The 17,691-nt window shown below is 41.6% G+C and overlaps 2 protein-coding genes across 2 annotated transcripts in view; one reads left to right on the forward strand and one right to left on the reverse strand.

Moving 5' to 3' along the window:
* The first annotated feature begins 255 nt into the window (after nucleotides 1-255).
* On the forward strand, nucleotides 256-13,763 carry CAVIN4 (caveolae associated protein 4). Its single transcript, XM_084508637.1, has 2 exons — nucleotides 256-810; nucleotides 11,657-13,763. The coding sequence occupies exons 1-2, from the start codon at nucleotides 400-402 to the stop codon at nucleotides 12,314-12,316; spliced, it is 1,071 nt and encodes a 356-aa protein (XP_084364763.1). The 5' UTR covers nucleotides 256-399; the 3' UTR covers nucleotides 12,317-13,763.
* A 2,038-nt stretch (nucleotides 13,764-15,801) lies between these two features.
* The window catches only part of LOC311431287 (dynein axonemal heavy chain 5-like), a 142,916-nt gene continuing 141,026 nt past the window's right edge, over nucleotides 15,802-17,691 (reverse strand). The window contains exon 74 of the mRNA XM_084508638.1: nucleotides 15,802-16,558. Coding sequence (XP_084364764.1) covers nucleotides 16,340-16,558 — 219 coding nt within the window. The 3' untranslated portion in view covers nucleotides 15,802-16,339. The remainder of the gene's footprint in view (nucleotides 16,559-17,691) is intronic.

Below are 17,691 nucleotides of genomic sequence, written 5' to 3' on the forward strand. Positions count from 1 at the left end.
TTCCCTCAGAGCAAGCACTTCAGGAACACGAAAACAAAAGCAGATCGCTTAAAATATGTGAGTTTGCTCGCCTGCTTAGTTGGTAAGTTACTTAGCTTCCCTGGATTAACGCTAATAACTGCATCAGTACAGAAGCGTGACCCTTTAAACATGTGCTCCTTTCCAGACATTGCTTCCTAATTTTAGAGGTTTCATGTTGCTGAAAGCATCTGAACCACCGCCTGTGGACATTTGGTGGTCAGAAGCATCTGTCCCACCTCCGGGTGCGGCGTTCCACACCCTCCTGTGAGCATGGCTGAAGCCGGCTGTCACGCCGGCGCTGTGCACTAGCACCAGGATTGTTCCCACAGAGTTGGGTTGAAAGTTTGGCTCCTGTGGACCTGCCTGGAGAGAGGCAAAATGGACCACCGTGAAATCACGCTGGAGGCTGACAAAATCCACCAAAACCGCCTGTCAAGTGTCACCGAGGACGAAGAAGAACAAGATGCAGCGTACACCATAGTGACGGTGCTGGATAAAGTGGCCAACATTGTGGACAGCGTGCAGGCAAGCCAGAAAAGGATAGAAGAAAGGCACAGGGAGATGGAAAATGCCATCAAGACCATACAGATCGACATCTTAAAGCTTGCCCAGGCTCACGGCAACACCGGCTATACGGTGAACAAGCTGCTGGAGAAAACCCGCAAAGTCAGCTCCACCATGAAGGAAGTGCGGGCACGGGTGGAAAGGCAGAGTGCCAACGTGCGGAAGGTGGAGGCAAAGCAAGAGGAGATGTTGAAAAAAAACAAATTCCGGGTTGTGATCTATCAGGTAACCGTGAACCTAACGTATTGCTGTGCTGTTGTTGTGTCACCTCCTCAGTAGCTGCGGGTAGGCATCGGGTAAGGAACCAAAAGATGTCCGACAGGAGGGTGACTTTATGCTTTCTTTAACACCGAGCTCTGTGTCTCCGTGCCTTTCAGCAGGAACCCACTGGCGGCAGCGCCCGCAGTCTATTATTAGTGTTGGTGGGTTTCTGAGCCAGTAGTGAAAGATTAACTGCAGATCAGCAAGGACTATTTGTTGCCTCTCTGAAAGGTAATATGAGGCAGGCCCTGTAAATCATGGTCATACAGACCATGCCTGACATTCATCTCTCTTATTTTTTTCTCCATATTAGGTAGAAGTCCAAATAGCAAATTGTTTGTAGGCTCCCTGGAACTGAGACTTTCTTTTAAAATTAACTTTAAAACATACGGTTTATTTAACTCGCAAGCTTTTGTAGCACTGACAAATGGGAGCTTTTTTGATTGTCTGAGTCTACAGCAGTGTGTGCACAAACTAGAGCTCAGAGCCACAAGCCCTTCCTTGCAGCAAGCAGTCCCTTGCATGCTATGCTTGGAAATGATTTCATACAGCACAGTTCTTCCAATCACATTTGGCAAGTGAATTATACATTTTCTTTCATTAACCTCATTCCAGGATGTTCTTTGTTCTTATAAACAATTGGTGTTTGAAGAGAAGTTTCGTGAAATAGCGTAGTCTTGCCAACATCCATACAAATGGACAGTTGGTAGTGCAGGCAGTGCACGGGATCTGTCACTTGCTAGCAAGCACTGTGAAACTCATTTTTTTAATGGCTTGATCCTGCATTTGCTGAAACTTCCCAGTTCCCCGAGTCAACAGAAAGTACAAGTGTTTAATCTTTTGCCAGGAGCATAGTTTCTCCTTCATGCCACTGAGTCCCTAAAGCTTCTTTCAAATGAGTCCTATTCATCAAGCATTCTTTAAAATGTTGACCCTTGTGAGTAACACAATGTGCCCCTGTCACCCTGTCTCAGAACCTGATTCTGCAACAGTTTGTTCATAAATAACATCACTTGCATGAATGGATCTATGTGTTTCCTGAGTATATTCAGCAGTGTCTATAGCTGACAAATTCTTATGCATGATCTAGCTTCCTTAACAACTTCATTTTCTTGTACTGGGAAGAAAAAAAGGAAAAATAAACAAACAGAAAATGTTACTTAATGTTATTTTAGCAACATGCAGCCAAATTCTGCCTCCCAGCTTCTCTGACTGAATTACTTACTGTGGCTGTGTAGGAGAAAGCATAGGTAGAATTCAGCCAATTATTACAATTATTGCAAGCTGCACCATCATGATGGAACAGCAAACAGGCACCTTTGCTTTTTCCTTGCGTATCATTTCCCATTTAAGGAAAATAAATGTCTGTGATTCCCCTGTTCAATGGCACAATGCCATTTCATTGATGGCCGTGTACCATAATGACTGCAGTAGAGACAATGCTTTGAAAATGTTTGTCCTTAAAACAGTATTCATAACAGAATGCATTTTTTTTTTCTCTGAAAGACATGATTTATGACTTATTTTTAAAATATTGCTACTTTTAGATATTGTACATCAAGGGCAGGTCTTATGATGCATACTTTCTGTAAAAATCACCTCCAGAAGGAGTTTTTGAACTCTCTGCTGGTTTCACTGCAGAAGAATGACCTGCACCTTGCACCATATGTTTAGCCCTTTGTTGGTGCTTTTCAGGAATGCAAACAGTATTTTGGATTTCCCTCTTTCTAGTCTCCTTTTCCTGTTGTAGTTGAGGACTGTGAGAGAGCATATGTATGACTTTCTCTTTAACTTCCATTCTTTCATGAGGTGTACTTATTGAGGAACCTTTTCCATCATGCACAGCTGAGGAGGAATATATGCACCTCCCTTTGGGGTCTGACATGAAACACCTTTATAGAGGAGCAGAACTGTTTTGCTCCACAAAACCATGGTAGCCAGGAGTGTGCTGGAGTCTTAATGTCCAGCACACTCGTGAATGCCTCTTTCACGCAAGTGTGGTCATTTTTACACTGTTGATTTACACCAGTGTAAGCACAGTGTTGGAGTGCCAAGACCTGAATGACTGAAGCTTGGCTATGATGAGGGGAAGTCTGCTAATAGCTGGTGAGTCAGTGTGGTGCGTCCACTCCCTTCACTATATTTTACAAATAGGTGTAACCAAGTTGTTTACTTGGTGGTTGTGAGTGACAGCTCATCTGTAGTGACATTTTTTTCTGATGAGCCATTTGGGACACTGTGGTGAAGCCAATGACCTGTGTGTAGCCGCAGAGGAATGCTCCCGTGGGTGAGCACACGTGGGTTTTAGTTTTAACTTCTGCCAGAACATTGGCATATAAGGGAAAAGGAAACACCAATTAAATCCTAAAGATTTTATTTCAAGTGGAAAGCTTTGATCTCACCACTGATGGAAGGAGCAGGCAGGTTGAAAAGGATCATTGAGTGGAAGAGATTGTCCCAAGAGACCTCAGCCATGATAAAAAGAGTTGGCACTATTTTCGCATTAAAAAGAGACAAAATGATCATCCATGAGCATAATGATTAGAGAAAGAGCATTCATTTTTAAAAGGCCATGCAGTTGAGGAAAAGATTTGGTAGCAGGCAGCTTTTCTGTCCAGGCTGAATGCACGATTAAAAATGATTATATCAGATTTTCTAGAAAAGTCTTTGACCCTGAAGTACCACGTGCCCTAAGAGTACAAGCAGGGAACACAGAGTACATTATAGGTTGTACAGGTCTCTGCTCACTTTTGCTCAGGTTATTCTGAATAACCAGCCATGAGACCTGTAGTTTCTCTGCAGCCAAGGAGTATTGCACAATTTAATTCATTCTGACTAAACTATACAGAAATTAAAGGGGATTTTTATTTTTATTTTTAATCTTGAAAGCCCTTATTTCATTTGCTTTCCCTCACATTCTGCAAGTCCCTCCCTTAATGTGTGCACTGCCACCAGGAGGCCCGTGTTACAGCTGCTGGCCTGCAGAACAATGTCCCCCGTGGGGGATTGCTCCAACGCAGACATGGTGAGTGAGAGGCTAGAAGAAGCCTTGTGTGTGCCGCTCATAAAGAAATTAAAATGGAAGTGGCTTTTCCTGGCCACTGTCCTTCTGATGCATAATGACGTGTACTGTAAAAATGGTGAGCCTGAGATGGGGACAGTCATCTGAAAATCTGGAGGCACTTCCACACGCAGTGGCAGTAAGTCAGGGCGCATCGAGCACAAGGACACGGTATCAAACATGGGGTGCCTGGTACATGAACGCACCCTCCATTGGCACAGAGTTTCAATTACAGCTACGGAGAAAAACCTGTGAAAGTCACCGTGACCTAAAAGACAGTGAATTATTTAATTCCGTTTTACAAAGACAAAAGAACTGACTGCTGAATGACTGATCTGATGTCATACAGGCATAAGAATAACAGGCTTAGGAGGGGCTCTAGACAGCTGTCTGCAGAGCGGTATTGTTAGCACCACGGGGTTACACAGCTCACCAAGAACAGATTGTGCTAGGTAACCCATCTTTTATTATTTTTCTGTATTACAGAAACATGGGAGAGCTTATCTTGTATTTCTGTGTCTGATAGCTCATAAGAGACAATCTGGAAAAAGGACAAATGACAGTGGACTGTGTTGAAATGGGAAGTGTGAATTGTGATAGGTTTCTAAAAGGGTTTACTTTTAAGGCATCATTGTCAACTGCATATTATTTTCTTTAATGATCTTGGCAGAGAAAGTGATGTGTATGTTAAGAAAATATGCTCAAAATGAGCAGCTGTCATTCCAGAGAATGAAATATAAGAAAAGAAACCCAATTACCATTAGAGCTGGAGCAATGCTAATTGAAGTGTACATGGTGCCAACACCTGTACTTAGCAGAAGCCCTTGCTTTAGCTTGTCTGCTGAGGCCCTGTGGTTTGGGAAGGACAGAAAAGGGTGTGTTAATGCTTAGAGGATGACTGAGAGTCCACTTTATGTGTGTCTCTTAAAAACATGCAATGTGGGCATGAAATGCTTCAGGCGAAGTATTGATCGTGATTGATAAGTGATTGAGAGACATCGAGTGCCCTTGTCCAAAGCACTCCAGGGCATCTGGAAGACCACATACAGCTCTGATCACCTGCATTGTGCTCAAACCAAATAGGTTGGGAAAAGTGCTGCCAGTCTGATCAGAGGGACAAGAAGCTGTGGTAAATGAGAGATCAGGAGGCTGTAGCTGAGTTTGCTTTTAAAATGAAATTGCTATTAAAATGGAGTCTGAAAACTTAATGAAAAAAGCTGGTGTAAGTTGAGTACCTGTGTCAGCAGAGCACTGGCCCCACATAGTGAGGCCTCATTGCTCAGTGACACAAGGCGTTTCCTGGAGTCTTGTGGCCTAAACCTTACAAATGTTTCTACAGCTGAGACAGGTAATTGCTTTAGCTGAGACTACAGAAACAAAGAGGAACCCAACAGCTGTGTCAAAAGAGGGCAGCGAGAGTCCTTTGTTTCCAGCGTCAAGCTTGGGCCCTTCAGGTCAGAGCTCTGAGCCACCCCCTTGCTGTGCAGCTCACAGCCACATACTCTGAGCACAGGCCCAGTGCTGAAATGCAGGAGGCAGCCAAGGAGGTCATGAGTTACCTCTGATTTTGAGGGGAAAAAATCAACCACATTCAATGAGCTAAAGAAAATCTATCATTTTAGGGATGTGTTCACAAGGAAAGAGAATGGGGAAAGGAAGAGAAAAGAAAGAAAAACATAGCAGCTGTCGGGTCATCTCTGGGTTGCTAAAATGAAATAGATTGCAAATTTCACAGGACCGTGTATTCACAGCAGATTATATAAGTGTCTCTATACCTTTTGATATGGTGTAATCAGAGTCCCCAGTCCTATTCCTTTGTGAAGAGCCTAACAAGGACAGGCAGTATCCTCTCAGGACTGCCATTGATTTTTCTCCACCTATTAACGTTGAGTGGTGGAAACAGTGGATCCTAATTTACATTTGGTTCAGGGTTTTGCATGTGTTTAGCCTCCTTGCCTCATCCCCACGGTCCTAGAGGCTGCCTAGAAAGACATATCCACAGGCACTGAAGCTGGCCACTGCGAGAGCACATCTATCTTCAGCGATGTGCTTCATGCCTGAAGAAGTCCAAGAATGAACGGACTCAACTCTGGTAGCAGCAGTATAAACTGAAATTCTCAGCACTGCTGTCAGGAGCTGAATCTTGCAATTATTCCTTCAGTACAGGAATAACGTTGGTCAAGATGGTGCAGGCACAGAAGTGAAGAATATATGAAAGCATTAGCAGCAATTTTAGAATTTGGAATGGGATTCATTTTGCCAGGCATTAGGCATTAGTAACACAAATGTTTGCATGCTCGGCTTGCAGACTGCCTTCAAGACAGCAGAGAGAAATTTACGGAGACGGTTTTGTCTGACCTATTACAGACATCTGCTTCTCAGCACAGTGTCTGCTTGATAAGTACCTCTTCTCTCCGTTGAGTTGAAAGGGATTCCAGAACCTAATTCATACAGAGACACGGTTGCTTGGGCAGACGAGTTCAGCAACTTGTGATGAACAGTTGGGTTGCCGTGTACTTAACAGCACTATGCTGCTGCAGCTAGATTTCAAGAACAGTCATGTTGTGACAAAAAAAAACAAATCAAAACATTACCAAAACATAAATTATTTATTTATTTATTTATTTATTGGGCTCATCACCTCTTGTGAATACTCTTTCTCCTCCCCACACAAAGGTTTGATATCTACAGGTAAACTGGAAGTGAGAAATTTCACGGCCAAACTTGCTGACTGACCTGCAGAACTATTCTCTAGTTCATCTCAGTAAAGTCATAGCAAAGCAAAGTAGGTGTGAAGCTTTAATTTTCCTCTGGAGCTGCAAGTGGTCCTTTTTTACACAGCATGTAGTGGCATGGAGCCAATGGTTCCTCTGAATGCTGGGGTATAACTGGGCAACACTCACGCCTAGTCTGCAGCTTGCTGCCACCAGATAATGAGAGGATGAGCTGGATTTCTTTACAGTCACTGTATATTCCTGGCTAAGTTAATGAATTTCTGTCAGAATTTAGAGAAAAGGGATGCATATTAGGCTCCACAAAAGAGGAAATGAGAGGGATTGACTGTTCTGGCCAGGCCGCTTTTTCGTTACGTAAAAATAATTCTAAATACAAGCAACAGCACTTGGCCATAAAGTCTTACGTGCTGAAGTGTTTATTCTCTACCTACTTCACTCAGTAAAATCCCTTAGGTGCCCTTTTAAAACAATCCTATTTCTCTCTCCTTTGAACAGCTTTTTGGCTGGATGGCAGAGATTTTGAAATGACATATTTGCAGAAAAAAATGAAGGGATCACTCAAGATTTACAAAGCTTCACTCTTAACTGTAGAATAGGAGTAAAAGTACTGAATGATTTGTAATTGGTTATTCATCGGCAGTTTCGTATTGATTTAGAGAGCAATTACAAGGAGATATTTTAGCCATTTACCTTGGCTGGTGGTTTGAATAACAAATCATTCATTTAACATGCAAATGCCAGGCTTTTTCTATGCATTGTCTCAATACAGTTTCCTGCTCCTCGGCTGCCAGTCATTCACATCACAGGTTGTCATAGACACAGCAGCATCACCAGATCGGGCACAGGGTGGCCCATCACCATTTTGCTGCTTCATGCCCTGGCTCGGAGTTGCCACGTGATCATTGGTCCCATCTGTGCTGATGCTACACAATAACCCGCGCATTCCCTGTCACACATCCCAAGGCTGAGAGATCGTTTGCTGTGACCTTTTCATTGTGCAACACAATGACAGCGATTTATGGAGTTTCATCTGTCTCTCCTCTCCACTTTTGCTGTGAGCAGGGCTTTTAGGAGCATTTTGAATCTTGATTTTATACATATATGCATATATGTTTGTACATTTGTGGTTTTGTATGTGTATGGTTGTTTTTTTTTTTAATTGAGGGTGTCATAATAATTATTCACTTGGTCATTCTATTTTTGTCTGCCACTACTTCTTATATTATTAAAAAAAAAAAAAAGTTCTGCTAAAGTTTTAATTGAAATTGCATAATAATTGAGTGTTGATAACTGTTATCGTTATTAAATCTTTTTAGAACTATAAGGTGAAGATCTTTGAAAAGAGAATGCAAAAATGTTTTATAGAGTTTTATAGCATATAAGGCAATGTCTTTTTTTTCCCCCTTTGCCCGCTCTAGAAGCTCAGTTTGGGCTTTGGAGTACAAACCCAGAACAAGTGTACCAAACAAACAAGAAAAGAGAAGGGGAGGAAAGCTCCTGAACTGACTACATCCATTTTAATGCCTTGTATCTCATTATTTTTTAAAAATTTTTTAAGTGGGCATTATAATAAAAAATACTAAACCAATCACAAAATGCATTCATGTATTTAAAACCAAGATACTGTTGTATGGTGACATTATGTCATTGCTTCGTGTGCAGAATCCAGTGGATTCTAAACCAGCAACAGAGCTTTTTTAAACAAAAATACTATTGGTGCTATTAATTACTGATCCCATCTGTGCTTGCAAAGGTACAGAATGGAGATGTAGTTAATTATTTTGGGAGAAAGCTGTTAAATTACCCTTTCTCCTTTGAGCAGCCCCTCTTCCAGGAGCCCCCTTGGCTTGTTTGCTCCTCACTTCAGCAGTAAGGGAGAAAGGGGCTACCAGAGCCAAGCTGATGTAACACTGTTATATCTGATGGGAGAAAAATGCTTCTGCTTTGATGCCTTCCTTGGAATCAGGAAACGCCAGCGGTGCCTGAAAACTGCTCAGTGCCCTCATGTGTGGGTGCACAACAGCCAAAATTTTGGTGGCCAATGAAAATACGCACGGCAAGAGGCCTGTAGGAACGGCTCAAATTACATCCCCTCAAATTTTTTCTAATTGTGAATTAATTGAAATGGGAGTGGAGGGAGCAAATGACAATGACAGTCAGATTCTCCTGGGAGCCCGGTGTTAGAAGCAGCTGGGTTTCCATATTCGCTGTCCCTAGAGCCATCCAAATAAAGATGGTGGTGGCTTTCTTCATCAAAGCTGAGCTTTACTCAGGTGTTTACTTTGTGTTCAGCTGGGCCCTTAAAAACTCAAACCTTTACTTGCTAGACATAATTTAAAAGATAAATACCCAAAAATGAGGAAAAGTATAGTTTTAAAATGCTTTGTTAGCATACTTTCTCTTCCAATGGCATCACTAGCCAGTCCTGAATTGTATGGTGAGAAGAAAATTGTCAGCCAGTTCAGGGACTGGTCCCATGCAGCTGAAATCAGTAGGTGTCTTGTCTTTGCTTTTAGTGAGACTATAAGCAAGCTGATAGCTATGTGCTTTGACCCTACCAATTTCCCACATGGTGCTAAAATTTATTGTTCCTGCTTTAGGAAGGATGAGCTCCTGTCTTCTCTCAGCCCCACTGATATCTACTGATAAGACGAAAATGTTTAGTGCTTGAGGGGAAGAGCAGAAGAGAAAAAGGAAGCAAATGAAAAAATCCTCCTACTGTGACTAAATCACTGTATATTTATCAAGAAACCTCCCCAGCATACAACCCAGCTTCACTAATACTTTCCACTTTGCTAACATCTTCCACCCAGAAATCTTGAGAGGAGATACAAACTCAAACTAATTTTTAGCCTTACTACGTTTGGTTCTGCAAGATGTGTGCAGACACCAAGGGAAAAGAGAAAATCAGAGATTTGGCAAAGATCATTCTCGGTGTCTGCAGCAGAGTGAGAAATGTTGCTCAGGACCTGCAGCTCTAATTGCTGTGTCCTGTCTACGAGGCCTTCATCTCAGATGTTCCCGTTCATAAGTCGTAATTCTGACACATGCCTATGAAATTTAAAGCCCTCTCTTCTTGAGCTAGCAAACTGCAAAGATAAATGCAGCAAAGCTTCGGCAAGCAAGCAACAAAAAGTACAGATAAATTTACTCTTCTTCCGAAGGAGCACACAGCATAACTATTGCAGAGGAAATAGCTTCTCTCCTTCCTCTCTTTTTAAACAGCGTTCTTCATACGTACAGCATGCCCTACTCACCATATTGCGTTTGTTTTGGTATGTGCTGCAATTTCCAAGTAGTTATTATGGAAGCATTTCAGTTACCATTTCAGCTGAAGGAGTGGGCTATAATTTACAAACTTTGAGGAATTATTATCCAGCTGTGTTTTAGTTCATTTTCAGAAAAGAAGGGATTATGTTTATATATAGAAGTCTTTATATAATTAATGTTAATTTGCACGTGTTAATGTAGATGATTATTAGGAAAGTATTGTAGTTTTGTTCCTGCTGATTTTGACAGATGAGTTGAATAACATTCCACTGTAATCAATGCAACATAATTTGTCCCTCATTTTTGTAAGCATTAACAACTATTTTATTGAAGGGTTTTTAATGAAGCCAAGGCGTGATGACAAACTTTTAAGTGGGCTTTATCTGACAAAGAGCTTAATGTATTTTATTTTACATGTTGCTATTATCCGGCAAAATGACATTAAACATGACTTGCTAGTAATGAGTCACTGTGAAAAATGACAGATACTTTTTTGGCCAGAAATCGTTTCTCAACAAAATATACAGTAGGATGGACCCATTCTTCACAGACTCACAACTTCTAATATTTCTTTTAGTTTATGAATTAAGAAAATAATACCAAGGAGAGAGCCCAAACACTGTCAGGCCTCAGAAATCAGCTGAAGAGGTTACAACAAATGGGAACCAGCTTACAGAAGTTTTATTTAGTTGTCGTATGTCTGCGCCTAAAGGGTTGCTCCTCCTGGGAGGAGAACACGTGCATGTGCACAGCAGTAGCTAGCAGGGAAGAAGGGGCTGGCCATGTCCACCTCATAAACCTCCTACAGGTTGTGGTTATGGTGGACAGCTTTTGGCAATCTGTATATCTCTGAGCTTTAAGCCTCTACCAGTATTTCTTTGGAGGGGCTACATAAACTCCGAGAGCTAAGATATCAAGGACAGTCATCACTTCCAAGAAGGCAGCATATCATATCACATTGGCATACATATCATATGTATAATTCAAATATATAATGCCGCCCACTCACATAGGCCAACGAACTAACTACAGAAAGCAGAGGTGTTTGCTGAAGGTCATGCTCATGTTTCCAGATGGAACAAGCCAAGTTCGCCCCAGCGATGGGGCATGTCCTGAGTGAATTGTGTGGAGTTGGGTTTACTGTATAACATTTAATTCCTTATCTGTCTTTGAGCCCTTGTTTAGCCAGCAAACATAAATTAATATGTTAGGGTCCATCCCTTTCTGGGCAGCAACAGTGAAGTTCACTTAATTCAAATTAGCTAAGAATCTGCAATTGTCTTCATGACAGTAAAGGGCCGAGGCACTCTTTTGGAGAGGGTACAGCTGTCACAAGCACCTATTTTGTCTACAGGGCATTTACTGTTATTGGTGAGAGATAAGGGATCCAGGTCCTGCCTTAGAGAAGTATATCAGCTTCAAAGAAGCGTGAACTGGACACATCTGCTCTGAAAACCTTCAGGGACCAGTAAACACAGGACCATGACATTCATTATTTTCAGCTAGCACCACTCTGAAAACAAATCTTTGATCAGGTATAATGCTTTTACAGAGTTTGACAAATGCTTCTTCTGCCTCTTGTATTCTATGCAGATCATGTGTGATGGCACAAGCCTACCTTACATTGCTACAGTAGTGCATTACAGTTAGCATTAATTAACTACAAGCCAACAAACAACATGCTTGAATAACCACCCTTTTAAAACACACTTGCTGGAAGATGACTCTCTGCTTTCGTTCACAGGAGGAAACTGAGTGTCCTTCATCTCTCTCTGTTATCAAAGAGAGGACAGCAGGTGAAACTCTAGAGGATGATTTCATCCCACCCGATGACCTGTCTTCTGATGAAGAATACTATATTGAAGAAGGCAAAGCAGCCCAGTTCAAGAAATCAGGCATGAGGCGCATAGATGATATCAAAAAGGCATTTTCAAGGGAAAATATCCAAAAGACAAGGCAAAACTTTGGCAAGAAGGTAACCAGGCTTCGAACTAGGATAGTGACCCCTGAGAGGAGAGAGAGGATCAGGCAGTCAGGAGAGAGACTGAAACAATCTGGAATAAGGTTCAAGAAAACCATCTCACAAGCTGCCCCCACGAAGGAGACATTCAAGATCCACAAAAAAAGTAAAGAGCGAACAGTAGCCGAAGGTCAGGAAGGAAGCCAGGAAGGCGGCGTGCACATAGCCTCCGAGCTCACAGCTGCAGAGCCCTTCACCGAAGAAATCTCCTACACAGAAGTGATCACTAAGGTAAAGAAAGACAAGAACAGTGCAACAAAAGGTGCTTCCCAGCCAGCTGAAAAGGGAGTGATGATCCCCGAAGTTGTTCTTAAGCAGGAAGGAAAAGAAGGAGGCGGAGGAGGTGACGATGTCCCCTTGCTGGACCTAAAGCAATCAGCATAAGGAATTAATTATCAAACACCCCATGCCATCCTTACTGAACAAGAGAGAATGCAGACTGTATACACTCTGTTTTTTAGGAAAATGTGTGAGTTTTTGTTTTATCATGAAACACATATTGGTGTTGTTCTGTCATCTACATGGGTGTCTGTGGTGTCGTCTTCCCGACACGTAACCAAAAGAAGGGGCTCCCCCTCTGTCTTGGCATGTGCCAACACAGCATTAATCCAAAAGGAACTGAGCCTCGCATGTCCACGGGAGATGGGAAGCTGCTCTTCTTTCAAGATTGATTTAGCGTTCATTTAACATCCTAATTACTCCCTTCAGTTTTATGTACAACGGTATAAAATGTTGTCCTTCATCCTATACCAACTCCTCTACTCAGAAACCAGTAGCAAAGCTATTACTTCATATTAGCAGAAGGAAGAACTATGAAAAATATCCATTCAGCTGTACAAATCTTTTCATTGAATGGCCCTCACTGAAACTGCAGGAGGAGGAAATTCCTGCTTTGTCCCAGGTGTGACAAAATGTGGCAGGAATTATTGGTTTTAGTAAACTGCATTTCTTCTCAGTGGAAAAGAGAAGCTCACGAAATGTCTAAAGGTTATTTCCAGAGTTCTGGAGGAGGAAGGATTGATGTGTTTAGGTCAGGCAATTTCTGTACTTATGGAGTAAGGATAAAAAATCAGAAGACACACTAACTATGGAATAGCAGAAGGAAAAGAGAATGAGTTATCATAATCATGTTATGGAAAGACATGATTGTGAGAAAGGCAAGGGTATAAAGTAGTAGAAGGTGTACAAAACTAATGTATAGGTTTTGGATAAGTAGTTAAAAAACCTAGAATATGGCAACAAAAGTTTGTATTTGCTTACTTGAGATCATTTGAAGAATTAATTGTTACTCTATCCAGAGGATAATAGAGTTCATGAATGTAGCTGACAGGACGAGAGAATTGTTTTGTTTTCCATTACTCTGTGGTTTCTCTGAGCTTCGCTTCAATTAAAATCTATTCTATAAAGCCGCTGAAGTAAAGGGCCAATCCATAACCCAGCTCTTTGTTTTCTATCACCACCATTATCGACCAGCCACAGCCTCAGGGATTATGAGACAGACACCCTTTGGAGTAGGGAATGCTGTTTATTTGCAACACTCGCTGCCCTGAAATCAGATATGTTTGTAAACATGACCACTATGCTGACGTGAGGAGCGGGACTGTGGTGCTCTCTTCGTTCTTACATGGCATTGCTTTCAAGGCACTTACCTAAAGCAACATTAGGCATTACTATCTGTGTGAAACTTGTACAATATTGCCCAAAGCTGTATTGTTGTATTTAATATCTCAGGTTCATTTTAAGAGCAGAGCATAACCTGATTATCTATATACGTTGTTTGAGGACTCCCAGCTGTTAATCTATAATTTAAATATAATTAGTTTGATTTCAACTATTCTGCCTGCCAGTTCTTTCATTTAGTCTGGTGTACATCACGTTTGAAGTAAAAGGGCTTCAGCAATAATAATCAAGGAACATGGGTTGGGAAAGGTCAACATTATACTATGTCAGTGACATTTCAAAGCAAATTAAGGCTGCCAGACTGGAAGGAGCGACTCCACTGAATGGAGATGGAGACAGGCAGAGAAAGGTATTTCTGTCAACAGTAAATTCTACATCACTACTGCAATGTAAGCACGTGGAAAAAGAAAAAGAAATGTTTTAATTTGGAGAGAGATTGAAGGTTTTGCTTGTTTTGTGTTTTTCATTTGTTTGTTTTGTTTTGTTGTTAGTTTTATAAACTAGTTATAGAAAGTGCTTTCTGGAACCTGGTGGCTGTGTTCCTCTTCCTGTTCCATACGAAACTGGAGCTACCTTCTGGGGAACGCTGTGGGCTTTGCCTGGTTCCTCCCTGGCGGTGGCTGCTTTTTGTTTGGTGAGATTCAAGGTTTTCCTAAACTGAGAAACAGCCGCTAGTTACTGAAGTGAAAAGATCAAAGTTCAAAGCAGCTATTTCACTGCTTTTCTGTAACTGCAGGGCGCTAACTGCTAGGACATAATTGCCTATAGATTTTCTTTATACAGCTTTTAATTTTCTCATTTTACTTGACAAAGAAAGGAAGTGAAGTAGTTTCCATGGAACTTATCATGTAGCACTACGTATATAAGCTCTATCAAATACTTATTTTTTAATGATTATTTCTAATTTCAATTTTTTCTAGGATGATTTGTTTTCATAGCAAGTAGTGAGTACTTCAGGTGTAAGAAGTAATTCAATTGTATGCTCTTCCTTTGAAGTTATTATCAGTGTTGCTGGCTTGAATTTTATACATACCAAGAGGTTAAGTATTCTCTATAACCCCTCATTCAGGTAGGAAATAGGGAGAGCATTATGGATTACAACCTTAATTTCTATACCACAGCACAGCCTTTTTCCGTTTGAAGTCTCTCTTATCTTCATAACACCCAAGAGCAAAGATCTCGAAGCCCCCGTCCTTCACCTTTTTCATAAGCAAACTCCTCAGTGAAATCAGTTGATGTACAGCTATGCCACAGGGTAGCCTGGAGTATATATTTAGAACAGGTGGTTTCACTTGGTAAGATAATCTTGCCGGCACTCTGTGTGAACCAAATCCTGCTCCCGGCTCAATGGGATAAAGGGGCCCTTGCCCTCCCTGTCAGTTCTGTTTTCCAAGAACAAATCTGGCACTTTCCACGTAGTTGTGGGTGGGAGTGTGAATATCAAACTGCCTCACAGAAAGAGCCCCGCAGTTGCTAACAGCTGAGTGAAACTGGTTATAGGGAAAGGTGAACTACTTTCTTAGATGGAAGCTAAAAAGAACATAAAATTGCAAGTGCTTACAAGGAGGGAAAAAGAAAAAAAAAAAAAAAAGCGATTAACAAAGCACTCACTGCAAGTCCTTTCATAACATCCAACAGCAATTTCTTTTGCTTTGAATTTGTGCTAGTGAAAAAAGGCCAAACACGTTTTCTGTCAATAGCTGTCTGTCTATTAAAAGAGAAGTAGCAATCACCCTTCAATTATAGGGTAGACCGTGACAGTGACAATACACAAAAACAACTACAACCATTTCAGGTGAATCTACTCCCAGAAGCGTCTTACACTTTATACTTTTCTTTTTTTTTTTTTTTCCTACATTGAGGCAAAATACAGAATAAAAAGCAGTTAAGAGAGTTGTGGTTGCAGGACTCAGGCAGTAAAACTAACAGAGCGAATATGAATAGAGCCAAGCTGGTGTTCAGACATGCTTACTCTGAGAAGAATCCGAAAACTGTTTCCTCACCCAGAACTGAGTGTGTGCACATCTTCCTTCTAATGGGATACAGGTTTAAAAATGAGTTAGTATATGCAAAGGCCATTACTTGTGCAAGGATAAACTAGCTTGTTTGTACATCTTTTATGACCATTTGCATACACAAGTGACTACTCAAGGAAATTGTAACATCCATTTGTAAAACGACACTACAAATTTACAAATGTGAAATCAAAGGACACGTATATTTACATGTATGCAGATAAACATAAAGTTTTACCACACATTTAATTCACTTGTCATTACAACTTTAATAACGCTACAGATGATAAGTTTTAAACTACAAAGTTGAATTTTAAAAGAATCATATTATATTATGAAGAAGCCTTATACTAGGAAGAAAAGATAGCATCTACAAAAGAACCACCACAAATGTTAGAGTAGCTGTCGCTGTCACAAGCACTTTTTTCCTAGTATTTCCAGTATAAGAAAGCCAGTTAAAATATTCTCACCTGCTTTATATCAGTTGCTAAATTTTATACCCATACCTATTTTCTTTCTGATATTCCCAGGTTATTCGTTATGTTTGTTGTGAACTGAGTAAACTGATTTATGTATGATTAACACAACCTCTATACATCATTTTCTAATTCCTGCACCCTCTAAGAAGAAAGACACCACTCTGAAAAAAACACAATGGAAGTCCTACTGACTGCAGAGAAGGTGGTTCCTCTTTACAGCTGTTTGTTGGTCCTTATTTTGAATTGCAAAGCAGTGCCACACCCCGCAAAGTCCAGTGATCAGGATTCTGCACTGTTTTCAGGTACAAAGAGAAAATATATGTCAGATCTGTCCTCCGAGGCTTCTTGTAGACAGGACAGGAGTACACACTTCCTTGTTGCTTCTTTGGGTCATGTAGTGCTGTCGTGCTAATAGCATACACGTGAACTACAGGAAGACTTGTGAACAGCACCTGAGAACATTAAATAGACACAGGGCTCAGCATTAGGGAAGCAGGATAGGACGTCCAAGCTTCAAACATGCTGAAATGAGACTCAGTGACGGCCTCCAGCAAAAACACCGGCACCTCAGCAGAAGAACACAACAGAACACAAGTTCTATGCTCACCACTACACTGACCCAAACCTATCTCTAGCCACTGGCAGCTCAGAGATAGCAGGCATCAGGAAGCCTGGAAAGAAAAGAAAGCAGGAGAAACCTGTAAAGCTGCACGCCATGGCAAAGGATGGAAAAATGGCAGCATGGTTCTAGGAGAAAACAAGATCATAGCCTTTTTCCCCATCCTTTGCCTCTTCAGCTGGTGTTCTCCTTTCTTTCCCTGCTTCCTGTTCCCTGAATGTCAGGTCTGGACCTACAAAGGCCAAGCTGAACTTATCAATCCTCCCTGTTACATCTGCACTTGCTGGCAGTGGAGCTTCAAAGGACCAGTGTGCCTTTTGGGTGTTTATCCAAACCAGATCCCTTCAGGTCTTCCAGCAGGGAGCAAAAAAGGTCCCAAACCAGCAGCAGCACAGGGGCCTGCTGAACACTCCAGAGCACCTGAGTAAACTCCATGTTTGAAGGGTATCCTGTCACAAACCAGGAAACAGTTCTTACCAGAAGCTACCAGGGGCACAGTCTGGCTTTGAAAAGTTTGCCCTCAGCCAGATACAGATGTGTTTTGCCTGCAGAGGAATGACCTCAATGCCAGTTCCAGGACAGATGTCACTGGTTTGGCAAAAATTTACCACACACACAATGGCAGCTTTCCCTATGCAGTGACCAAAGCACATAATCGCTGCTCCTTGGCTAGGTTTTAAATCCGCTCAGTCACCTCAGCACAATGTAACCCCATACATGGATAACTGAGCATTAGCCCAGAACTAACAATCTTTCTCGTACTCAAAAATGTGAGGGACTTCTACTCATCCCAAAATTGACCTCCACAGCAGCTGCCATAATCCCAGGCCCAGGCCTTGGAAGCTGTTTTGGGGTCCAATCCCTCAGTCAAAAGAAGACTGACTACAGGTTGCACTGGTTTGTTCAGACATAGCACTGCCTCTGGGGCTCCTGAAGCCAAGGGACCCAGCATCTGGTCTGCTCAAA

Source organism: Aythya ferina (genome assembly GCF_964211825.1).
Source record: "Aythya ferina genome assembly, chromosome: 2".
NCBI lineage: Eukaryota > Metazoa > Chordata > Aves > Anseriformes > Anatidae > Aythya > Aythya ferina.